This window comes from Pieris brassicae, chromosome 13 (genome assembly GCF_905147105.1).
Source record: "Pieris brassicae chromosome 13, ilPieBrab1.1, whole genome shotgun sequence".
Taxonomy (NCBI): Eukaryota; Metazoa; Arthropoda; class Insecta; order Lepidoptera; family Pieridae; genus Pieris; species Pieris brassicae.
The window spans coordinates 3,639,885-3,667,112 of NC_059677.1; the positions used below are offsets into that span (position 1 = coordinate 3,639,885).

Below are 27,228 nucleotides of genomic sequence, written 5' to 3' on the forward strand. Positions count from 1 at the left end.
AATCGTGAGTGATTTCGATCCCCCTCCGCCTATTATAAGAGAAAGGTCTCTGTTTCTGCCCGGTCCACTTCCCCCTCCCGACAAAAAGGCCCGAAGGAGACCCCGACACATACTAACGGATCCGAATGATGCAATTACCGTAGAAAACGACAAATTAAAAGCCGCCCGCGCGGCCAATAATAATAAAAATAGCCAAACACAGATTAGGGTAAAAAACCGCCTTCACCGGGGAACCTTTACTGCGAACGCTAACTTTTCAGGCCTTCTTTGACCACCCCGCGACGGCCCATGCCGAGGTCCGAGTCTCACAGGCAGCGCCAACGCCAACATGGGGGTTTTCCCGCAAAATTTAGGGGGAAACAAGATGATGGGGGTTCATTAATTTATAATAGGTAAGTATTTTATTCAATATTTTTTTCTCTACAAACACACGATTCTATACAATTTATATTAAGCTTCGAACGCAATCAACAAACTAAACCAAATTTTTTGAATATTTATTTTCTCCCATATAACATTTACAACAATAAATAACATTACAGTTGAGTAGGTATTGGGAGACTGGTTTCCAAACTAGGTAAGAACCTGTGATATGGATGACCAGGCTTCCATTCCACAGCAAAGTCATATTGAGTAATAACAAAAAGTACATACATATTTGACGTTTAGGCAAACAAATTTGACGTTTTAAATAGGGAAAGTAAAACAAAACAAAGCAGTCAACTAGTTAGGAGTTATAAATATAAACTCCAAGCCTGGCTACAGCTTAAATATCGAAAAACAATAACTTAATCCGAACAAATCAATGGCCTAACGTCCGGCGTGTTGGTCTACCACGTAGGAGCTTCTCTTCGCTTCTCGACCAGGCTAAATTTCCTTTTTTTCATTAGACGTATCTCTTGATTACCTGGCTAATACAATTATTACATTCATGGACCATGCAACATCTAGATAGTTATAGATGACACTTGAATTAATTCGGTCAAAAATTGAAATGGGTTAATTCGTTTAATCCTTGGAATGATTTGTGCAATAATATATTTTATTTTATGTATTCGAAATACTCATTACTTCGAATAAACTTCCATTCGAAAAGTTCATAAATAAAAAAATAAGAATCGTTTCATCTCATTGTTATTATCATTAATATTATTCGGTCATTGATTAACATATATAAATATGTAAAATGTACTCACATAAATACAAGGCCTTTATTTTACTTCTTCAGCGTATATTTAATTCATATTTGAAATAACCTCTCAAACGAAGTGTACAACAAAAACTTTAGGGGTTTTTCATCGACATTTAGGTATTAGATGTTGGTCCTAGGGGGAACATTTTGCAGGAGTCGCGGTGAAAACGCCCAACCCGGCCGACCTACTCTTGGCAAAACAGCCAAATTCCATTAAAAAAAGCCGTATATTGTGAGTTCATTCCTTGTTATTATTATACGGTGGTTTTTATTTTTGATTGTATAAAAGTTAGTTTTAAAGTAGATTTAGTGTGATTTCGAGAATATCGTGTTTTGTTCTATAAAAAATTGAAGTTTAATCTCTTTTTACGTTATTTCGAATTGTATTTTTTATTTGTTTATCACTTCGGGTTTCTAAAACTAAACTTTTATATAGCAAATTAAGTGAAGGAATCCCAAAAAAAAAACAAAATGTATTGAAATAACTTTAATTAAATAACTACAATAATTAAGACTTAACTAAATAAGAAAATTGAATCGGCCCGATATAAGATGCACGATCAATGATCTATATTATAAACATATTACGAGTTGAGAATTGACCGGTCCGATGTGAGGTATCCGATCCAAGGTCCCGATATCTGCTGTCCATTTCCTTTTATGACGGTGTTGCGTCAGAGGGGTACTGGTATTGGTAATGCGGGTCAAAGGGTTTGCAATGGATATGTCACATCTCCTCAATTGAGTTGGACACCTGGTTGATTTTGTTATATGATGTTATCCATTCGAGGAAAATTCATGACACTGCTTGCCTTGATTCGATCGTCGATGTTCGTGGCCGTAAATTCTGAGGACTTCAATAAGTATGATTTAGATATTGTTGCGAAATAGCTGCCGTGTTACATATTTTTCGTGGGAGCAGACGAGTTGAACTTTTGTAGGATTTGGGAATGATAATGGTAAAAGACGTTGTGCAACATGATTTGTCTATTTCTTAAGAATGAATAATCTCGTAGATCCAGTCCTTTTTTTGTTTTCATCTGTTGACGTAGTTTTTTCTCACATATATGCCACCTGTTGATTGTCGGACATTCTGTCTTTACGACAACCAGTTGCTACGTATAGATAGGACGAATCTATACGTAGACGAATAATTACCTGAGAATATACATTCTATTCATCAGTAGGTACAGGACACAATCGATAACGTTGGAAAATTGGAGGTAAGGTCCTTGGAAAGCTAAGGACAACCACAACTTTCCTGTCTATATAATATGAACATAAACTAATTATATCATAAAAGTTTCTAATATCTAAATCTAAGATTTGAATAGTTTTTTTTTATTTTCCTAACATTATTTTTAAATCATTAATATTAGGTCCTAACATATGAAATTGGCGTTTTGTCGTACTGGCCACTTTGACCTCAAATACCTCCTCTTTGTTTAGGAATTTCAAATTGAAATTTGTACAGCTATTTACTTATGTATTTGTGCTTCGATGACCGTCATTCATTTGTTTTTTTCGTCTGTTTTTTTCTGTTTGCGTCACTCATTTTACAAAATGGAAAACTTAAAGTATCGCATTATTTACGAGTGCAAGTTCCGCCATGGCACTAGTGCTGCGGAAACGACTCGAAGGGTGAATGATGTGTATGGCGGTCATGTTGCAAAAGAAAACACAGTTCGTTTTTGGTTCCAACGTTTTCGTTCTGGAAATTTCGACCGGCAGAACAAGCTCCGTGGACGGCCTGAGACCCAAGTTAATAATGAAGTATTGAAGGCTATTGTGGAAGCGGATCCATCGCAAACCACGTGCGTTAGTTAGCTGCAGGTTGCGGTGTTAGTGATAAAACTGTTTTAATTCACTTGAAGCAAATTGGGAAGATTAAAAAGTTTTAAAGGTACCTCACGAATTGACTGAAGCAAACCGGCAAACGCGAGTCGACTGCTGTGTTACATTACTGAATCGGCACAATAATGAAGGTATTTTAAACCTAATCATTACCTGTGATGAAAAACGGATTCTTTACGATAATCGAAAGCGCTCAGCGCAATGGTTGGATCCTGGCCAGCCAGCCAAATCCTGCCCCAAGCGAAAATTAACCCCAAAAAAGTTACTTGTAAGCGTTTGGTGGACTAGTGCCGGTATTGTTCATTGCAGTTTTCTCAAATCTGGCCAGACTATTACGGCTGATGTCTATTGTCAGCAATTGCAAACCATGATGGAAAAGCTGGCCTGGCTGGAAGGAAGGCTGGTCAATCGCTCCACGCCACTGCTACTTAACGACAACGTTAGACCACACACTGCACAACAGACGGCTACCAAATTAGAAGAGCTTCAATTGGAATGTCTAAGACATCCTCCGTACTCCCCGGACCTTGCTCCAACAGATTACCATTATTTTCAAAATTTGGACAACTTCTTGCAAGGGAAAAAATTTAACTCTGATGGGGCAGTCCAAATCGCCTTCACAGATTTTATTGATTCCCGTCCGACTGGTTTTTTTAGTAAAGGGATCAATGAACTACCTATGAGATGGCAAAAGTGCATACAAAACAATGGTTCATACTTTGATTAATTAAATATATATTATTTAAAAATATTCGACTTTTTGTTCCTCCCATACAAAACGCCAATTTCATATTTAAGGACCTAATATTTTCTATGCTAATTATCGTTATGCACGCTATCGCTTATAATGTTGAACATTCACGGCAAGTGGGAGTATCGAATTACACTTTGATTGTCAGAGTAAGACATGTTTATTATATAGTAAAGGGCTTTGCTTAATTTAATTTCATTATCTGTTAAATTATTCAATACCTGAGTTTGTTCTATGCTATTTCTTTAAAAAGTGAAATATGTTGATTAAATCTAGAACTTAATTCTTTATTATTTGATTTTAAAACATGAATAGCTGTCTCATATCTCAGAGCGTTATTTTGATCAAGATTCCTAGAAATAAATTTATTAAGAGTTTTAATGAATTAATGATGCCTCGTTAAACTCTGGAGTCCGGTTCGAATGATTTTAACTGTTAAGTCTATTTCATTTATGTTTTATATACCTAGTCAGTTTGTCTCTTGAAACGTAACGAGTAAAGCTTTAAACAATTGTTGGGTCGTTGAGGTGTAAAACTTTGTATCTTAGCATTTTAACCGTTCGGTAGTCTATGAATAGTTTTAGTTAATTTTGGCTGCAAGTTGTTTTGGAGAGAAATTATTTAAATCTCTTCCTTTGCATATTGCAACGCCACTTGTAATGTTTCTGGTCTCACTCAGCGTATTTGTGAGCCCAGATCTTCTAAACCTTTTAAATACGTTTTAAAAGCACGGTGGATGGTGGTCTCTAATTTATCCGATTCTCTTAAAATCCTATCTAATAATGCATCTTGTGCAATTGTAAAATGCAAATGAATGCAATGAATCCCAAGAAAAAAAAACAAAATGCATTGAAATAACTGTAATTAAATAACTAGGATGCACGATCAATGATCTATATTATAGACTTATTCCTAATTGAGAATTGACCGGTCCGATGTGCGGTATCCGATCAAAAGTTTCCGACATCTGTTGTCTATTTCCTTAGAAAATCATAATACACAAAATTATTTATATTATAAATTAATTGAATGAAATGATTTGATCTTGTTTCCATAAATATAATGATATCTAGGATTTCTGATTCATCTCCATCCCGCACGTTTTTGTCTCGTCTCATGATCAGCTCGTTCAAAACTCGATTCGAAAATAAAACCAACAAAAATTGCAAATATATTTAATTAACATTCAACAAACAAGATCTTAATAAAATAGATTCATTATAATTAGCAGGCACTGTTCATTACAAATCACACAAATTTCAATATTCGAGAAAACACACATTTAATCAATAAAATTACCCGATTTAAGTAAATTGGTAACGAGTTAAGTACCTATGTACAGATAACGTCAAATTAAATGACAGTTCAAACGCTACACACAAATCAATATGGGGAAGATTAATACAACTTAGAAGAGGTTGGAGACATGCGGGAGTCGTTTCGCCCAGATTATCACAACTTAGAAGAGGTTGGAGACATGCGGGAGTCGTTTCGCCCAGTGTCGAATTAGCCTGAACGTTAAACTTACAGTATTTGTGGGCTCTGTCAATGTGATTAAACAAAAACTACATGTATGTATGTTAAACCGCGAGCTATTTTATGGCTATCTTTTACTTCTGGGCCTCAGATTTCTGTGTCTGTTTCGTGACCATTTGTTTTCCAATAGACAGATAGATCAGCCTTCTGTGGCTAATGATCTAAAGCCCGTTCTCTCTCGATATAGGTGTAGCCAAGGTGTATCAAAGAAAAAAACAAAATTATTTACATTAAAAATGTCAATTGTCGAAAGTTATATTTAGCATATAACCTCAAAAGTAAAAAAATAAATAAAAGATTTAATAGATTCATCAAATTAAAAACGATTTTTACGAAAATCATGATTTTTTTCTTGAACACGGTTACATGTGGAACAATCTGAAAATAATTTGTTTAACCCATTGACAAAACGCACCAAAACCCCCAATCATCCTAGAATTTAAACGCGACATGACAGACGCCAACTGTCAACCTAATGTCACGAAATTTGACGGTACCCGTACACGAGAGTCCTTCGGTCCGGAATAATTTAACTACTTAAAAATTAAGTACTGTACGTACTAGCACCCAGAAACGACCGTACAAACCCCTAGGGCATACAAATTTGAGCTTTTAAATCATAATTTCGATACGGCAGTTATTCACCGGACAATATAAATATCCTTAATAAATGCGATTTCATAAAAACGAGTCGGAGGAGATTTATACAAATATAATTGTCGTAGGTTTCGGCCCATGCGCAGATGGGACTTTTTGGATCCCGGACGTAAGTATTCAAAAGTACACAGATAGTATATATTTTTGGAGATTCTTGGTATAGATTACAGTCTAAGCGTAAAATTGGAACTCGTCTTAATGAAATGCATGCAAATAAATTAAAAATCTCACTTAGAGAAAACCCATCGCGGGAGTATTAAGTATTTATCACTAAGTAGGAACATTCATTCGGCGACTTCTGAAGTTTGCGGGTACTTTTTGTTGTACGCCTGAAAATAAAATATTATTATTGTGGGTACCTACAAATTAAGTCAAGAATTTCCTGACTTTACGGTCAATGAAAATGTATAAAACATATTCAAGCAAGGACGCCTGTCATAAACCTGCCTATTCTTCAAAGAGTTTAAGCAGGCAAACGGGCAGGAGGCTCATCTGATGTTAAGTGATACAGCAATGAACAATCAACACAAAAAGGCTCGCGAGTGCGTTGCCGGGTGATCATTAAATCACCAGTGAAATAACGAAGCCAACTTAAAGCTTTCAAGGGATCTCGAGACATTTTAAGATTAGATCTGATTCGTTGATAAGTTGATCGGCCTTCTGTGCCTGACATGTCGTATGTGTTTCAGACATGTTAGACACAATAATTATCGAAATTGAACCACGACCTGGGACCTGGGAATTCTGGATTCGTTTATAATTTCGTAAATTAGATTGAGGATAAAGGGATCAATCAAAAAGACCTGTAAAGCGACTTTTGCGAGGATATCGGCCATAGACCGGCCAGTCTGGTCCACCATAGCTCGTAAAAAGCCACTGGGCTTCTGCAGTAACATGTGGGGGTGGTCAAATTCCACCATTTGACCGGCGTCCATCACTAGAACCTGGAAAATCACAACAAATTGTATAGTTTTTAAAACAATCTGCAAACAACAAAAATTTCATCAAAATCAGTCCAGCCGTTAGATGTGCAATTCACCTTATCCGAATCCATGACAGTGTGCAATCTGTGAGCGATTGTGAGTACTGTACAGTCAGCAAATTTGTTACGAATCGTTGTTTGGATGAGGGCATCGGTTCTGAAAATTTAATTAGGGCATCATATTAGGTCTCGGCCTCAGATTTCTGTGTAATGATCATTTGACAATCTAATAGGCAGGTGAACGGCCTCCTGTGATTGACATACGACTTTTTGGGTGTAAGGCAATCCGGTTTCCTCACAATGTTTTTCCTTCACCGTTCGAGCGAATGTTAAATGCGCCTAAAAAGTCCTTTGGTGCACAGCCGGGGATCGAACCTACGACCTCAGAGATGAGGGTAGCAGGATGCCAACACTCTTAGCAAGATCCTCAAAAAACCTTCATCAGAAATACTCCAAAATATAAATAACTTACTGCGGATCCACATTCGCCGTGGCCTCGTCCAGCACGAGCAACCTGTTCCGCCTGACGATGGCCCGAGCGAGACAAACCAACTGCCTCTGGCCCACCGAGAAGTTCCCTCCGCCTTCGGACATACGGGAGCTCAGACCGGCTGGCAGCTCCATTACCGCTTCTTTTAACTCCACCTATTGTTGATTAATCATTTCAGTTGGATAGTGATATCAGGAAATCTGCCGCAAAGCTGAGGATTACAGCGCCACTGAATTATTAACACTTGGTCCAAGGTCTTCCCTGAACTCCTGTTGGGTTCCTACCTTCCACTCCACTATTTGGGGTAGACCCAAGTGTGTCGGGAACAGAAGACCGATCATCTACTTGCCTATTAGAAATGCCCATGGAACAGATATCTGAGGCTCAGACCTAAAAGGTTGTAGCACAGCAAAAGAAATCACCAATTTAGACATTTTTTTTTATAGAAACCCCAATTTCCAACAGTTATTTTACTGTTTAACCTACCACCGTGAATTCCAGTTCATTGTGGTTGGTGGTGGCTTCTCAAAAACCGTAGAAACTTTTAAAACAATCACCTCTTCGAGAGCCCTCCAGAGCACCTGATCGGGGTACTCGTCGAATGGATCTAAATTGTGCCTCATAGTCCCCGAGAAGAGAACTGGTTCCTGTGGGATGATGGAGATCTGACTTCGAAGCTCATGAAGACCTAGAGACGCTGTTTCACGACCGTCGATTATTATTTCGCCCTCTATTGTTGCTAGCCTGGAAAATTCAACAGAAATTCCTCTTAAGAGTTTCTCCAGGGTTTGTCATGGTGTCAGAATCCCTTGAGAAAGCAAGCAAAAGTCTCATATAACATCAATTAACCAAGTCATTGAATAATTTTTTGCAAAATTATTTGAGTATACCTTTTAAATTTAGATTAGTTTCTTTGACACGTTTTGACACAATACCTGTGTGAAAGTTTGTCAAAGTCAAATTTGTCTGTTAATATAGAATGACTAATCATCATGAACGGTACTAAGTAAGATTCAGAGTCCAGACTTAGCCGAGAGAAGTCAGACAAGCGTCAAAAAAGTATGGATTTATTCATTCGATGGTTTTTAATACCGTAAGTAATACCGCCGCCCGTGGACATTCTCGATGTCATACGGATCGCAAGTGCGTTGCCGGCCTTTTAAGAATTTTAATAAAATATTATTGAACAATTTTAAAAACACAAATACGTCTGTATTAACTAAAATATTTGTAATAATTCAAAAATAATTGTATTTTTGACGTCAATTACACACGATTTTTATTTTATTTAAGTCTGTGAAATCTTGATGTAAAAGTTGAAGTTGACAAATGACAGTTAAGACAAAAAGACTGTGGCTAAATAATTAGTAGCTGTTTTATATGATTTAAAAGCTAATTGTAATTCGTATCGTGTCACACGCTCACGTGGGCTGTCAAATATGTCAAACTTCATACGGAAATGGTTTGACAGCTCTAGATTAAAGTACGACCGGCGTAAAACTTACCTGAACAAAGCGTTTATAAGAGAACTCTTCCCGGCTCCAGTTCTGCCGACAATTCCCACTTTTTCCCGGGGAAGAATTTCCATGGTGAGATCCTTCAGAACCGCCGCCTCCCCCGGGGCATAGTAAAGGAAGACGTGTTTGAAATCCAAACGACCAGCGTCAGGCCACGATGGGGGCGGTTTTTTGCTCTGCTCCGATTCCAGTGGTGGTTCAGGCTCTATGTTTGAGTACTCCTCTATCCTGAAAATTTCTTAAAATATCAGAAGGTGACTGCTAGAGTAATGTCTATCTTAAATTAATGGATGGTCAGACTGGTTACCGATTCGTCAGCGACGTGATGCTCATGTTCTCCATCTCCTATATTCCATTCTGTTCAACCCTAAAACTCCTTCCTATCTTAAAAATGATTTCAAATTTTTGGGAGCCCATAACTATAGCTTACGCTCTTCCGAAAACTATCCTTGGAATTCCATTGCATAACTTTTCCTTTCTTCGCGGATCGCAGGCGGCCGGCCTTTAAGGTCTCTTCAGTTAGGCTATGGAATTCACTTCCCGTTCCTATTCGCTTAGCTCCTTCTCTATTTTTCTTTAAATTTCTTCTGTACAAACATTACCTGTCCACATCGTATCCCTAACTTTCTTACTTACTACTAACTTACGTGAGACTTATCTTAAATTATCGTGATTTAAGTGTCTTTTTACTTTTAATGTATCATCTTTTTAGTTTAATTTGTTTTTTTTGTTCCTGTTTAGTTTTGTCTTAATAGTGTATAGCATGTATTTTTGCACTACTATCTTATGTAATTTAATAAATTTTTATTTTTTCGAAGACATTGCTCGTAAGCGATATGGCCGCCAGTCCTTTTGATTTTATTATGTTAATTTTTTTATATTGTAGTGTAACGAAGTGTAAATAAATAAATACATATTCGGCAAAAACTCGTAAACTAGAATAATTGTTAATTCACTATTAATTACTTAAGATGTCATGTGGAACATGGTGTGATAGTTGCAGCTCCTAACAAACATTTTTTAAAACAAAATACTTGGCGATTAAAGAGTTTATTGCCAGTTCTTCTCTTCCGTTCTACGCTCTTGTTTTCAGAACGGGCAGTAAATGTAAATAAAAGCATTTCATATGTATTTCTTCACGTTCATTGTGTTACCAAAATGAATAAATGATTTTATTAGCCCGAACAATAAAATAATCTGCTCTGGCGTCGATTGACTCTGATTATAGCAACACCACATACACATGCATGACATTTGACACATGTCAAACACTCCATTCAGACTTTTCGACAAATCTTAAATGGACGACTTTTAAGAAAACACATTTTAAACGGATTGAAGCTATGTATAAACTTATAATTATTATTTAGATAATATCAAATTTAAATTTTTTTTCGACGTTTCGCGTGTTTTCGTTTCTTAATGTGTAAAAGCTATGTTAACAAAAGACTATACTATGGACGACTTTTCTTAAATGGCTTTTAATTGTTTTCGGCATTTAACTCACAATTTCCAAGACTTAGGCTTATACTTTGACAGATGACAATGACAATAAATGTTGCCATTGAAAAAAATAATTTCCAATAGATTTCGGAAAAAGTATGCTTCAAAATTCTAGGGACATAAAGTAAACGTCACTATATCTTGACTTCGATAATACAGATTAAAAACGGCACGAGGTCACAGATTAGAGAGAAAAAAGCACAGATAATGGACAGCGCGGTTTTTTTACCTCTCCACACTAGTCATCTGGTTCTCGAGTTCTGTGGACTGCCTCATTCCCCATTGGAACATACCGGTGAGGCCCATCGCTTGGGTGATTGCTAGACCCACGTTGCCTCCATATTTCTCTGTAAACAATATGTTTTTCATTATTTTACTGTAATCGTATACACTCCTGTTAAAATTTTAAATATTTTTGAACCGAATGACAAACACGTGTTTCTAATACAATTCCTCCATCAATGCAAACTTGATTTTTGTGTTCAGATTGTATCTTTTCATAATTTCTATTTCCTAGACTAGTTCAGCCTTCTGTATGACAATCTGTAGAATATTGGATTTGAGACATGGTTTCGTCACTATGTTAAATACGCAAATAGAGTCCATTTGTGCACAGCCGGATATCGAACTTGCGACTACAACACCTTCATAGTGATTAATTTTGAACTTATTATTTACCTTGTCCAAAAACGAGGAAACTCATGGTAACTACTGCGATGTAAACCACGCAGACCAAGTCCAACCAGAATCCAAACGCACGGGAACTTGCGATAAACATATACCTGTAAAAAAAAAATATTTAGCAAAAACCTAAAATATGAACATATTATTTAAATGCGTGTGCACGATGAAATTGTTATTTTGTTAGTGTAAATAGTGTGATGCACATTTTTACGAAATAAATATTACAACATTTTGGTCCTTCGAGCCGGAATTTTAGACATTTATAGACAATTAGTGAAGTGTGTAATCGTATAAGTGATTTGAATCGTGAACTTTTGTGTGCAAGTGAATATTATAGTGTTATCACTACACGCCACACACTACGTAAGCTTCAGAATTTTATGAAAATTGTATTTCTTCGCTTCGTCACCAACAATACGTGAGTTAAAGTTGGTGGTACACAGTGCCGTGACCCGAGGCTTGGTCTTCGCGGTCTTCGAGTCTTCGCTCAACCAATAAGTATCGCAATAGCAGCATTAAACGTACAGTTCCACAGGGACCAAACCAATTAGATAGAATTTGAAGACGAATAAAAACTTAAACAAACATCGTTTTACATTCAAAGTTATATTGCAAATCTTGATACATAATAACCTCAAATTGGCGGCATGTCTTCCATCCACGCGCGGTTCACTGATCTCTATGATACAATTTCATATGTAGAGAATAAATTTAAAACAATCTCTCTTCTTACTGTATCTCCCGATTTTATTATCAATAGGTTTTTTGGATTGCATGTATGGTAACAAATTTGAAGACGCACGTCAGCTGATATTCTGGTAAATATCTTGTTCAAATAAATAATGTATTAACATTATCTGGCAACATTACAATAAGGTTAAATAAAAAGACTACGACTGCAAAGCACTCGAAAAGTAAAAATTTCGCAGTAAATTGTCTTTATCGGCTTTCCAGAGCTGGACTTTTTAATATTTTGGAAATAAATATAGTCTATGTTCAGGGACTAATTTTAAATCTTTATGTGCTGATCTACCCCGAAAGAAAGAACTACTCGAGGTGGTTTGAATGAGTATTGCTCACCCAGACTCTGAATAGCAGAAATTTTGGTGTGGATCGACTCACACATACTGCAACTTTCAGAGGCGTATGCGCAAATGCCTTGGATATAAAAAAAAAGATTTGCGGATCTACCCTCATTAATACGTCCGTAGCATGTTCTAAAGCTTAAGGCTTATGTCAGCCAAAAGATTTTTTTAGACAATTATGTCTTCTATAAAACTGTAGTACATCACTTTGCTCTATTGTCAATAGTTTCCAAAGCGTACGCGATTTATATAATTTACTATTACTATATAACTTTTTTGAAAATCTATAGATGAATACATCAGGTATAACGGAGGGTTTTGGTGAAAGAATTTTTCATATCAGACCTGTAGTCTTTCAGCTTAGTCAATGCAAACAGATATTTCCTATGTATATTATTAGAATAGAAAATAAATTTGAATATTTTACCAAGCGGAGCTATGTAAGTCTTGATGGTTGTCGAACTCCTTGATAAGTGTCTCTTGAGCGCCAAAGGCTCGTATTGTAGTAATCCCTTGAAGGGAGGCGTTGAGGTGTGAGAACACGGGACTGCGAGCTGAAGAAAAAAATATAAATTTTCAGAAAGGGACCAACGAATACTTTTAATAAATGCATTAAAATTTAATAAAAAAGATAAGTTTATAAGCAAGTTAAAGCGGTTTTTATCTGTTTTTAGTCTTTAAGAAAAACACTTTTTGAACGGATTGAAGCTTAGTATTATTGTAGTCACGGTGACCACGCACGCTTAAAATTATGTAAATAATTGTAAGTTTTTAATAATAATAATACATAGCTTCAATCCGTTAAAAAAGTGTTTTTCTTAATGTGTAAAAGCTATGTTAACAATACTAGTTTTTAGTATTTTTATAATTTAAGTGTATGGTAAAATTTAAGGCCGTGAATAATCTGTAAGGTAAGATACTTATATACGTTAATAACATTGCGTTTCGTATTTGTTTCATTTAAACATTTTCATATGCTATCAATAAATCTGTTAAATACTTTTACCAAAAACTTACTTTTTTACTGATGATATATATGTCGCATCCAACTAGCGTAATTAGCAAGTTGTTTGATTAACTGGCTGACCATCTTTCTGGCCGTTAATTAAAAGGCTATTAACTGAACATCAATAAGAAATTTTATAAGTTTTCGGTAAATGTATTTACCAACCCAGCTGAAACGGCAAACTTTATACAGGTTGTCAATGAATATTGAATTACGGATTTGCTGAACTTAACAAAACATTACATATTGGAGATTTTTTTTAAACATTCATAATTTTTTGTAAATATTCCAATGTTTTTATTAGTATTTCTGAAAAAAAAACAACAAAAATATGGAACTCGGTGCAGCCCTGCTATATTTTACTGTTTAGTGAACAGTTACTCTTTAAATAAACAGTCAACATTGTCTAGTAAAGACTAACATTTTTTTTATTATTCGATATATCGCACCTGCCAGGCGCAGACGGCTCATTTTAAATAAATTTTTAGCTGTCAAATGTCAAGTCAATTAAATATCCTATAGAAAACAGTTCACAGGTGACTCACTTACACCCTCCAGGCGCTTGATACTACGAGACGTTGCTATGTAGAATATTCGAAGCCCGTAGAAGACGAAACCGATGGCCACAGTCGGTATCAGCAGCCAGTAGTTCACCGTCGCAACAACCACCACTATACCGACGAGTGACAGGCCGATCTACCAAAATATTGAAACATTAAAGCAGGTCTGCAAAGCATGAAATTTCGGGCTGAGTGAATTGTACCGGATCCAGCACAGGAGATGGCACGTGTCACGTGACTGGTGATTCGTTCCATGTGTTTAAAGCTACCCTTTATATATTAAAATCGACTTATACGTCCAGACTGTTATTGGTCCTTCGAAACGGAAAATCCTCAATTTCTGACTATTATATAACTTTCAATGTACATTATAAACATTATATTATTATCAATATTGATTAGCAACCTTGGATTCATAGTTATTTTACAATGTGTTTTGTTTTCGCGGACGCTTGGCAGACCCATGTTTGCTGTTCAATACAAATTCACTGACGCAAAAACTATTTATAATACAATCGTGAAGTTAGTTAGAAGAAAAAGTTAACTAACCTGCAAAACATCCAATAGGGCAGATGGCAGCACTTCATCAACGGCTCCCATATCCTTCGAGAATCGATTTAGAATACGCCCTGATGGGTTTGTATGGAAAAATCGCATTGGTGCACGTGTGATTGACGAAAACATTTTATTGTGAAGGCGCGTCGACGCACGCATAGCCATCGAAAAGAACAGAAAAGACCGGAGCAGAGATACTACCACTAGGGCTATTATCATAGCTGGAAAGAAAATTTTAATATTACATTTGAAGTCAAATTGTGGACATGGCGTGTTCGTCGAATAAGATATATATAAGTACTAGCTGCCCCCGCGAACTTCGTTTCTCCTTAATGTAGTTTTTGTCAGCCTTAAAACCGTGACACGAAAGAATAATTTCACTGTATTATCGTCACTATAATTTTAATTTGATTTACACTTCGGTCTAAGTAACACGTGGTTGGCTATGCTAACACCAAAAATTAAAAAAGTAGAAATAATTGAATTTCATTTACTACAAAATAAATTTAATTTCAACTTTAGCCTCAATAACACGTGGTAATCATGATATTGAATTGTAGCTTATATGACACGTTTGTCGGTTTACCATAGCAGTGCCATCTATTGATTACTTACTCAATCCAGTCGAAAAGTATCGACATCTGTTAGAATCTTTTGGAGTTAACAGATAATTGTGACTGTCAATTAATTATAGACAAAGAATTTGCAATAAAATAAAATTACGACTATAATTAACGATCTAAGATATCCTATCTCTTAAGTTGGATTAGACTGCTCACGGTGTGGCAATTTTATTTTAAAATCGGTTAAGTAGTTTAGGAGTCCACCGCGGACAAACATCGTGACAGGAGATTTATATATATTAAAATTAAATATCAGAAACTGTATACGAAAGAAACTGGTTCAAGAAGTTGGGGTAGTGTTTATTATTATTATTAAGGACAAACGAATACTCCAACTGTTTATACAGTGTAAAATTCCTATCGACAAATCTCTATAGATATAGAATTACACATATACAATAAAATAAGTACAAATCTGTACTAATAAAATGCGTTGTATATCTTGTTAGGACTTTAAGACGTTTATATTTCTTTCTTTCAGTTATATTCACGCATTTTTCTCAAAGGTGTAGGCAGAGATCACGGATCTCAATCTCCATCTCTTTCTACGGTTGTATACCTCTCGTTTCTACTATCATAACATTCACCATGTGCCTTCTTTAGTACGTCCTGGATTTGTATGGTACGACAACACCTAGCCAACCTCACCAACCACGGTTGCCTTGTAAGCCAAAAACGCTTACGGCTTCTAATCCGTTCCACATGGCCAAAGTACCCATTACTGACGAGCATGCACGGTGAATATCATGATAGTGGAAGCGAGAGAGGTGGTGACACCAAATTTCTAGAGTTACTCTTATTTATGACGTTGCGAAAATGTCAAATCAAATGTCAAGTTGTCTTTAGTTACAACTTCAATTCGAGTTATTATTTCCAGTAATAAAAAAAAATATTATTCTAATCATTCAACAAACTAAAAATATGTCATGTGATGCTAGGATATGTTATGATTGAGTCATTGAGATTCTTTCTATTACTTAATTTTTTTTTTATTATTGTTTCATAGTTTGGTTTCATTACTAAAACTTAAAACGAATATTGTTACGAACAATAAGAGCCAAGCAGTGTTGGCCTAGTGGCTTCAGCGTGCGACTCTCATCCCTGAAATCGTAGGTTCGATCCCCGGCTGTTCACCAAAGGACTTTTTAGACGCATTTTTGGCGCAGGAAATCGGCTTGCCTTAGACCCAAAAAGTCGTGTGTCAGGCACAGGAGGCTGATCACCTACTTGCCTATTCAGTTCACAAACACGTACAGAAATCTGAGGCCCAGACCTAAAAAGGTTGTAGCGCCATTGATTATTATCAAGTTTTTTTTATAAGAGGCAAACGGGCAGGAGGCTCATCTGATGTTAAGTGATGCCGCCCATGGACACTCACATCGCGAGAAGCCTCGCAAGTGCGTTGCCGGCTGTTGAATTGGTACGCTCTTTTCTCGAAGGACCCTAAGTCGAAATGGTTCGGAAATACTTCAGTGGGCACCTGGTTCCACATCGTGGTGGTGCGCGGCAAGAACTGCCTTCGAAAACGCTCAGTTGTGGAACGACGGACGTCGAGGTGATACGGATGGTATTTTGTATTTTGCCTTGACGTCCGATAGTCAAACTCAGCTGCGGGTATTAGAGCGAACAACTCTTCTGAACACTCCCCATGGTAAATGCGGTAGAAGATGCAGAGAGACCCAACATCTCCACGCAACGCCAAGGCATTTTATCAGCGGGCTTCAACTCAAATTTTGTTGAACTCAAAATCTTTTAAATTTAATGTTAAATGCGCACATAGAAACAAAATCCATTGGTGCACAGCCGGGGATCGAACCAACGATCTGAGAGATAAGAGTCGCACGCTGAAGCCACTGCTGCTCTAAAAAGAAATCTTACCGGAATAAATATAAATGCAATCATATCTCGTGAGGCCGGATTGGAACTCCGCGTTATTAACGAGCGCGTTCGTGAAGTTCGAGGTGAGTTGGAGCGGCCCCGTTCCGTTCGAGTCTAACGTGCGAAGCGTCGTTAGCGGATGTTGTTCTTCTTGATTTACCCTGCAATAATTTAACAATGCTTTATCCAGTTTCGGAAGACAAGGCGGTGTTATATTCCTCTAAAAGGTGACACAGAAGACTGTGGACGAATAGACTTCTTTCTATACAATTAACACTTGAAGTATGTAGTCTGTGGAGTGACAATTGCTATAGACAATTGAGGCCTAGAGGTTTTTTTTTCCCTTTCTTGGCCTGCACGGTTTGTGCGTCAGCCATGCAAAAAAGTTAGGAAGTGTGTTATTAGATTTATTTTATTGGTTTGGAAATTGGATCGGAATTTTGAAAAGTATCAGATAAATTAGGTATATAATAAGTTCATAAATGATTATAATTTTATATTGTTATGAAAAATGAAACTGGCTAAAATTCTATATACATCAATATTTATATTAGATAGGAGGATAGAGATTGAAGTAGGAAAAAGAATTTTAATGGACAAAGGGGAGGAAAGGCCTAGAGGTTGGAGGTTTCTGGGTTGTGTGGCTTGTTTTCCATCACTGATGATTATTATGGACCTCTAAAATAATTTCTTGCTATATTCTTAACCATTTCAGATGGATTCATTATCTATTAAATTGTCCATAAGTTATTAGATAATTTTTTCCATCTACAGCCTTCCAAATATTTTGCACCTTACCATATGTTTTAGTTGTGATATATGGTGAATTACAAATTTTTGATGTCTTTAATAAATTATATATATTATGTATACACGTTTTTTATTATGTCTTCTATAGTGAAAGAAAACACTTTTTTAATTTTAAAATTATTGACTTAGTAACCTTAAGTACTTACTCACTAGTTTAATACATAACTTCAATCCGGTAAAAAAAGTTTTAACAAAAGACAATACTATCGTCTATTGTTCCAATTATAGGGCAGTTGTATGACTGTCTATTATTTGACATAATATTACATTAACTTCCATGTTCTAAAATAAAAATTGCATAATATACAATTTCGCAACATTTCACTAAAAACTAGCCACATTGATACATGGATTCTCTGAATGTTCTTTTAATACACAACAGAGTTCATATAACAAAACTAACGTGAATGTGAATGCACATTAATATATATATATATATATATATATATATGTATATATATACATATATACCCAACGTAAAATGTGTAAGTTAAGGTGTAAAAGTGGATACTTGAGCTTTTTTTTCAAAACTTCAAGGGCGTTGCCCGAGCTGTACGACTAAAAATAATTCAATAATATTTTAAGTGGTTTATAACGATACCTAACTACAACATATATTCGCTATAAGAAAACGATTACTTTAAAAAAAATTGACCCACTCTAATATATAATAAGATTAAGTTATTTTTATACAGATACAGTCTTTAAAACATAGGCTTCGTATATTTATTAACCAATTTAATGAGTAAATAGGTTCCGAGATTGATAAAATTTTCATTTTTTATCATCACCTCTCAACGCAAAATTTAATTATACAAATACTGTTTTTTTTTTAATTTTAAATTGAGAGGACCCTCATAGACCGGCAACCGGCACTTGGGAGCCTTCTGGCAATATGTCTATGGGCGGCAGTATCACTTAACATCAGATGAACTTAAAGAAAACACTTTTTTACCGGATTGAAGTTATGTATTATAAACTTATAATAACAATAATACATAGCTTCAATCCGGTAGAAAAACTTTAAATGTGTAAAAACTATGTTAAAAAAAAGACAATACTATCAGATGGACTTCCTGCCCATTCATAAAAAAAACACATTCAATATTCCTAACAAAAAATGTCAAAAACCACACGCTTTATTGTTTATGAGAACTGCTAAGAACAGTTTAAAACTACTAACCAATAACTCGTCCACCAATCGGAGCTGGATCCCAACAACTGCGCAAGCACAGCTACCAACACCATCAAAGTCACCAGCAAGGGATTCCCGCTCGCCCGCAAATACGCAGCGTACACTTTGCTGGACACCGCACCGGCCGACCTCATCTCCGCTTCTTCCCTTCCACCTTCCGGTGGCGCTGTGGCCGTGAGATTGTCCACTGAACTCACCTGGAAGTAATATACTAAAATATATTTTCCTATAAATTAGGTAAGTAATTTAGGTTTAGGTAAATTAGGTTAGTAAACCACTCAATGAAGCTATCATATTGGTAAAAGAAGCAGTTTTGCACTAGAGAGTGCAGGAGTTAGACGGCTGTGTCCTGGATTAAACCAAAAAGTCCACATGGTGAGTCACAGTCGCCGTTCAAGTATTACGTAAGCAGATTTACAGCAATTTATAACCAAACCCCCCCCCCCTCTTGTCAGAAAAACTAAGCAAAGCTCTCAAAAAAATGCGTGCGTGTACTAGTGTACACACGTAAGTGAAACTATTTATGACTTTATTTTTAAAAACATGATCCACTATATGCAACTTTACAGAAATTGGTTAAATAAAGTTAAATTAGATAATGTTTAACAAAAGGCTTTTATTATCATAGACATGAATACAAATAATACAATTATTTAATTTTTCCACATTACTACTAAGATTATTACCGTTTTTTTTTGTTATTAATGGCTTCGAAGCTCTCGAATCAACCCTGGTAGGGACAAGAAAAAATGGCACGTAACGAAAAAATGTGACGGTAATTGTTTTTCCAACGCCTATAACGAAGTTTCACTTCCTTCCTACTAGTTTTACTATAATTGATATTAATTTCATAACGTAATAATATGTTTTAATGTGATGATGATGATAGAAAATTAGAATTAACTATGATGATATTCTACCTTTGATTATAAGATATAAATGTACGATTCTGGATGGCTCGAAGGACCAAAATGTACGGTTCCTGGATCAACGGGATGCTTCAAATAATAGAGATTTATTGATTTACTCTATATTTACCACTCGCGTGTTACAATAGAATATGAGCGAAATAATGACGTGCTAATTGCTATATACCGAATGAATACAATTTAACAGTCAAAGAGAGTGCCTGCGTCGGGCTATACTCTCACGCTCGTCACGCTTAAAAGTGATCGATATGTACAGCCATGGCACGTACAAATATAGGAAATCGTCAAGCTTGTAAATGAGCAACTTGTGCGAGCCTTGGCACGTACATAGGGATCATCACGCTTATAAACTAAGAAAGCCTGAGTGAGCAAAATGTACAGCCTTGGCTCGTACAATTGTAATGTAAGACAAGTTTGTACGCCATTATATGTGGCAGAATATGCAAAGTTTAGATAGTACCACCAAAATATATTTGTACCATATTCTTGCAAATTATCCCAAAAAATTACCCAAAATAACCAAGATAGTCAAGCCACTTTTTATATAGGTAAGGTATTGTCACCTCAAAATCGTATAGAGAAGAAATGGCAAGAAACTTTCCATCTTTTTCACCACCATTTTGTTTTAATACCGATTCTGTAGAGAATGAATGAATGAATGAAATTTGGGGAGAGGAGGGGGCACCCCCCCTCTTGTAAAACTAAACGTTACGATTATCTTAATATATATATAAATCCCCTGTCACGATGTTTTTCCGCGATGGACTCCTAAACTACTTAACCGATTTTAAATTAAATTGGCACACCGTGAGCAGTCTGGTCCAACTTAAAAGATAGGATAGCTTAGATCTTTAATTATAGTCGCAATTTTATTTTATTGCAAATTATTTGTCTATAATTAATTGACAGTCACAATTATCTGTAAACTCCAAAAGATCCTAACAGATGTCGATACTTTTCGACTGGATTGAGTAAGTAATCAATAGATGGCACTGCTATGGTAAACCGACAAACGTGTCATATAAGCTACAATTCAATATCATGATTACCACGTGTTATTGAGGCTAAAGTATAAATTAAATTTATTTTGTAGTAAACGAAATACTATTTCTACTATTTTAATTTTTGGTATTAGCATAGCCAACCACGTGTTACTTAGACCGAAGTGTAAATCAAATTAAAATTATAGTGACGATAATACAGTAAAATTATTCTGTCGTGTCACGGTATTAAGGCTAACTAAAACTACATTGAGGAGAAACGAAGTTCGCGGGGGCAGCTAGTTTTTAATATTATTTTCCACTTTACAGTACTTTACACCACATAAAGGTAAGTTTTAGGTATAAAGAGTCACTGGGGGTGGTCACGAAACGTTTTAATGTTGGATACAGAAAACGTTACGGCGCGTTTCATCGGGGGGACAAAAATCTCCAAAAATTGCAAAAGTATCATTTAACATTAACTAATAACTCAACAATATCTGTATGATCAGCAACCATTCCATCTTGGTCCATGGACTGTATGATAATAAAGAAAATCAGTGGTTTTAAAACCCTTTTAGGTCTGGGCCTCAAATTTCTGTATCTGTTTCATGATCATTTGTCAATCTAATAGACAATCAGCCTTCTGTGCCTGACGCACGCTGCCTACTTTTTGGGTCTGAGACAAGCAGGTTTCCTCACGATATTTTCCTTCACCGTTCGAGCGAATGTTAAATGCGCCTAAAAAGTCCATTGAAGCACAGCCGGGGATCGAACCTACGACCTCAGGAATGAGTAACACACTGATGTCACTGATGATAATAACTTCTTTATCATATAGAAAGCACACAAAACACTTACCGAATGTATGCTCATTTGGCGTTTCCTGAAACTTCCTTGCAGTACAGATTCCTCGTCAACGTTAGATTTGTCTTCTAGAGCCGGCTTCTCGTCATCCTGATCATCCCTCGCCAGTAGAGTGGCGAAGTCCAGCCCAGATGCGCTTAATGTTTCGAAATCTCCTGCCGCGGCTATTGCACCGTTCTTAAGAATAATAATCTAAAAAAAATATTTACTAATTAATACAAAAGTTCTGAAATCCGACCTAAACTTAATAAGAGAGGAGTCATGGATACATGCATCCTTCCATGACTATCATGTGGATGCAAAACGTGGATTTTCAGGCGCTAATAAAGAATATTGGAGTATGCCAAAGGAAAGGAAGCAATAGATGCCAGAGTTGAAGATAAAATTAAAAACTGTGCGCTACGCCGTAGAAACAGAAAAGATGCCTTAACACATACAAAAGAGTTGGAATGGGCTGGTTGAGCAGAAGACTAACTCCAGTTTAACATTCCTTTTTTTCCAATAATACTAAAAATACGTGTCATACATTTTGTTTTAAATTGTCTGGGTTTATCCTGTAACATTCCTATTAATAAATAAAAATTATAAGGCATGCAACGAGCGGCCTTATAGCTATCAAGCGATCTTGTCCAGGCAAACCTTGTGAGGAAGAAAATTAAAAAAATATCTTCACAAAATTAAAATAAACACATTTTGGCAATCTCCATCATGGTTTATACCCTGATATCATTCCCAAGAATCTCACTATTAGTGTATTGTACTATATTAGTGAATTACATTTTATAACATAAGGATTAAACTACAAGTCAAAAGGCTCCTCCCTTTTTGGAGTCAGTTGGTACATACCTGATCAACATCTTTCAGAAACTGCAACTGGTGAGTGACCAGCACTCGGGTCGTGTTCCTCAAGTACCCCACAACGCAGGACTCAAACAAATGTCTGCCCACATGAGCATCCACGGCTGACAGTGGGTCGTCCAATAAGTATATATCAGCGCGTTTGTAAACCGCGCGAGCGAGTGATATACGTGCACGTTGGCCTAGAACGTATAAAGGGACGAAATTAGGAAATTTTTTGAAGAAAATTTTACGCCACGCCGACCGGTAAGCTTTGGAGGTTTATTTCTATATTTGAGTTAATCTTTTTATATTTGTCCATACAGGAACATTATTCGAAAACTCCTGTAACTAGTTTTAAGTTTAAAGCCGACCTTGAGCGAGAAATTGTTGACTTTGAAATGATAACTGATGACTGTGTGCCTGACATACACACACACCCTTCTAACACTCACTCACTAACGTACATTCCCTCTCCCACTATCACACTCACATACACACACCCTTACATACACCCATACAACTTTATTTCTACTAACTCCTAACTAGTTGACTGCTTTGTTTTGTTTTACTTTCCCTATTTAAAACGTCAAATTTGTTTGCCTAAACGTCAAATATGTATGTACTTTTTGTTATTACTCAATATGACTTTGCTGTGGAATGGAAGCCTGGTCATCCATATCACAGGTTCATACCTAGTTTGGAAACCAGTCTCCCAATACCTTCTCAACTGTAATCTTATTTATTGTTGTAAATGTTATATGGGAGAAAATAAATAAAATAATAGTTTTTGCCTTCTAAGAAAGAGTTTTTAATATAATTTATTTCGCCTTCCACAGACAACGATGTCCGGCGGCTAGGCGGAGCGGGCAGCGGGAAATGAATGAAAGTAATTTTCGGGCTAAACCTGGCCCCAACCAGCGAGGTGGTGCGTCCTTTTGCCAGTGGGGAGCTGAGCACCAGTATTGGGCAGCCCTTCGTAGCATGAAGACGTTTTTGTGAATTTCACTATGTCAGATTTTTCTGAAGATTATATTAATATGGTTCAAGAGCAGTGTTGGCCTAGTGGCTTCAGCGTGAGACTCTCACCCCTGAGGTCGTAGGTTCGAATCCCGGCTGTGCACCAATGGAATTTCTTTCTATGTGCGCATTTAGCATTAGCTCGAACGATGAAGGAAAACATCGTGAGGAAACCGGCTTGAGGAAACCCAAAAAGTTGGCAGTGTGTGTCAGCCACAGAAGTCTGATCACCTACTTGCCTATTCTATTCATGAATCAGATTTAGAAATCTGAGAAAACCTAAAAGGTTGTAGCGCCATTGATTTATTTTTTTATGGTAAATAAAATCTTACAACTGTATCACTATAAAAAGAAGAATATTTTGGATCAACTATCACACATTCAAGGAAAGCAAATGGAGATTTATTACGAATGTACAACGATTTACGAGACACTCCGTTCAAAACTAATTTTCTAAGAGCATACGCAACGGACTCCTTTTCCTCTTTACTCTCTTGCTCTGCTCTGCTTTACTCTTTTGCAGTGGAAGTAATCGTATGAAATATAATAAAACTAGTTCAGCGAGTTTCGTGGTAAACTCTCTCAACTCGCTTGCTCTGCTCTGCTTTACTCTTTTGCGGTGGAAGTAATCGTATGAAATATAATAAAACTAGTTCAGCGAGTTTCGTGGTAAACTCTCTCAACTCGCTTGCTCTGCTCTGCTTTACTCTTTTGCAGTGGAAGTAATCGTATGAAATATAATAAAACTAGTTCAGCGAGTTTCGTACGGAGTCCGTGGTAAACTCTCTCAACTCGCTTGCTCTGCTCTGCTTTACTCTTTTGCAGTGGAAGTAATCGTATGAAATATAATAAAACTAGTTCAGCTAGTTTCGTAGGGAGTCCGTGGTAAACTCTTTCAACTCGCTTGCTCTGCTTTGCTTTACTCTTTTGCAGTGGAAGTAATCGTATGAAATATAATAAAACTAGTTCAGCGAGTTTCGTGGTAAACTCTCTCAACTCGCTTGCTCTGCTCTGCTTTACTCTTTTGCAGTGGAAGTAATCGTATGAAATATAATAAAACTATTTCAGCGAGTTTCGTGGTAAACTCTCTCAACTCGCTTGCTCTGCTCTGCTTTACTCTTTTGCAGTGGAAGTAATCGTATGAAATATAATAAAACTAGTTCAGCTAGTTTCGTAGGGAGTCCGTGGTAAACTCTTTCAACTCGCTTGCTCTGCTCTGCTTTACTCTTTTGCAGTGGAAGTAATCGTATGAAATATAATAAAACTAGTTCAGCGAGTTTCGTACGGAGTCCGTGGTAAACTCTCTCAACTCGCTTGCTCTGCTCTGCTTTACTCTTTTGCAGTGGAAGTAATCGTATGAAATATAATAAAACTAGTTCAGCGAGTTTCGTAGGGAGTCCGTGGTAAACTCTTTCAACTCGCTTGCTCTGCTCTGCTTTACTCTTTTGCAGTGGAAGTAATCGTATGAAATATAATAAAACTAGTTCAGCTAGTTTCGTAGGGAGTCCGTGGTAAACTCTTTCAACTCGCTTGCTCTGCTCTGCTTTACTCTTTTGCAGTGGAAGTAATCGTATGAAATATAATAAAACTAGTTCAGCTAGTTTCGTAGGGAGTCCGTGGTAAACTCTTTCAACTCGCTTGCTCTGCTCTGCTTTACTCTTTTGCAGTGGAAGTAATCGTATGAAATATAATAAAACTAGTTCAGCTAGTTTCGTAGGGAGTCCGTGGTAAACTCTTTCAACTCGCTTGCTCTGCTCTGCTTTACTCTTTTGCAGTGGAAGTAATCGTATGAAATATAATAAAACTAGTTCAGCGAGTTTCGTACGGAGTCCGTGGTAAACTCTCTCAACTCGCTTGCTCTGCTCTGCTTTACTCTTTTGCAGTGGAAGTAATCGTATGAAATATAATAAAACTAGTTCAGCGAGTTTCGTGGTAAACTCTCTCAACTCGCTTGCTCTGCTCTGCTTTACTCTTTTGCAGTGGAAGTAATCGTATGAAATATAATAAAACTAGTTCAGCGAGTTTCGTGGTAAACTCTCTCAACTCGCTTGCTCTGCTCTGCTTTACTCTTTTGCAGTGGAAGTAATCGTATGAAATATAATAAAACTAGTTCAGCGAGTTTCGTAGGGAGTCCGTGGTAAACTCTTTCAACTCGCTTGCTCTGCTCTGCTTTACTCTTTTGCAGTGGAAGTAATTGTATGAAATAAATTTTTTTAATGTATCATCTTTTTGTTTTTTTTTGTAATTGATTGGCGCTAACTCACTTACCCCCACTCAAACTGACGCCCCGTTCTCCAACAACGGTCTTGTCTCCATGCGGGAACAGCGCAAAGTCTCTGTCCAACGCACATCTCCTGACAACCGCGTTGTACCTCGGCCGATCCATCGCTTGCCCGAAAAGGATGTTCTGACGTACACTACCTACAACATAAACTAAATATCTAGAAGAGAAAGAGATATAGGAGCCGCATTAGTCCAGGAATGAGAAAGACTAAACAGTATCGCAGACAAATATGACATACTACGTGCGTTTAAGATATCATAAAGAAACGAAGGAATCAGTCTTTCGTTCTGCAGTCTTCTGTGCCTGACAGATAACATCACTCTGCTTCCAAGCCACATCAGGAAGACTCCAGCCTTGAGGATCATAAGGCTTCACTATGTAGAAACAAAAGCTGTGATATAAAAAGGAAAATGAAGGAGAACTAACAAGTTATCTACTATGCCATGATCACATAGTTTTTGTGTCTCACCCGCAAACAGCCACGGTTCCTGGCTCGCGTAAGATACCGTGCCTCCCACGTGCACCGAACCTGAGACTAAAGGCAGCTCCCGGAGTAGGACATGCAAGAGCGAAGATTTGCCAGCACCCACTGGTCCTATGACCGCGATCAACCTGAAAAAAATGTTAGATAATTTTAATTACATCTAGAAATACAGGAAGAAAGGTTCAAGGACGGAGATTAGCACCTAAAGAATGATCGAAATGAACGTTGTTCGGTGGGCAAGTCGAGCAATAAAGCGGATCGTCCGTACAAGTTTCTCGAAAGAGTTCAAACAATTTTCGACCACCTATTTTCGTTGTGGATAATGAAGCCTGAATATTTAAGTCAATTATATATTTAAAGCTTTGAAATTTTGGTCTATAAAATGTTGGGTTGGCTAATTACGTAATAACATCAGACAGAATTTCCCTTAAGTACTGAGTAAATTAATATAACCTAATTAAACTGTCTTGGTCCAGGAATCCCACAACTTTTTACGGTAGAAGAACTGCCTTGCGAGATTTTTTTACAATCTATGTTTCTGATAGAATTTATTTGTTGTTCATTGTACGAACGTAAATATTGAAACATATATTCAGAACATTAACTTGCTATTAATTTCAATCCTGATATAAACTAATGGCGCTACAACCTTTTTATGTCTAGGCCTCAGATTTCTGTATAAATTTTAATGATCATTTGTCTACGCCTATGCTTGACAGACACCGTCGATTTTTTGTGTCTAAGCCAAGCCGGTTTCCTCACGATGTTTCCTTCACCGTTCGAGCTAATGTTAAATGCGCACATAGAAAGGAAATCCATTAGTGCACAGCCGGGGATCGAACCGACGACCTGAGAGATAAGAGTCGCAGGCTGATGCCACTAGGCCAACACTGCTCCTAAAAATCCTAAAGATACTGCCACTTTTATGTCATCATTCCATCATTACAGT

General features: G+C 36.8%; 1 protein-coding gene across 3 annotated transcripts in view; it reads right to left on the bottom strand.

Annotated features, from left to right (window-relative positions):
- Nucleotides 1-4,958: 4,958 nt before the first annotated feature.
- LOC123717909 (ATP-binding cassette subfamily C member 4-like) overlaps nt 4,959-27,228 on the bottom strand; it is a 68,790-nt gene continuing 46,520 nt past the window's right edge. For all 3 annotated transcript variants that reach the window (XM_045674171.1, XM_045674172.1, XM_045674170.1), the window contains 17 exons: nt 26,265-26,407; nt 25,780-25,932; nt 22,501-22,694; nt 21,649-21,846; nt 18,867-19,075; nt 16,874-17,034; nt 14,367-14,593; nt 13,803-13,953; nt 12,679-12,805; nt 11,161-11,264; nt 10,712-10,829; nt 8,968-9,207; nt 8,020-8,206; nt 7,445-7,617; nt 7,030-7,129; nt 6,794-6,934; nt 4,959-6,319 (listed from right to left, as the gene is read on the bottom strand). In XM_045674171.1, the coding sequence (XP_045530127.1) occupies nt 6,275-6,319; nt 6,794-6,934; nt 7,030-7,129; nt 7,445-7,617; nt 8,020-8,206; nt 8,968-9,207; nt 10,712-10,829; nt 11,161-11,264; nt 12,679-12,805; nt 13,803-13,953; nt 14,367-14,593; nt 16,874-17,034; nt 18,867-19,075; nt 21,649-21,846; nt 22,501-22,694; nt 25,780-25,932; nt 26,265-26,407 (2,671 nt within the window). In that variant the 3' untranslated portion in view covers nt 4,959-6,274. The remainder of the gene's footprint in view (nt 6,320-6,793; nt 6,935-7,029; nt 7,130-7,444; nt 7,618-8,019; nt 8,207-8,967; nt 9,208-10,711; nt 10,830-11,160; nt 11,265-12,678; nt 12,806-13,802; nt 13,954-14,366; nt 14,594-16,873; nt 17,035-18,866; nt 19,076-21,648; nt 21,847-22,500; nt 22,695-25,779; nt 25,933-26,264; nt 26,408-27,228) is intronic.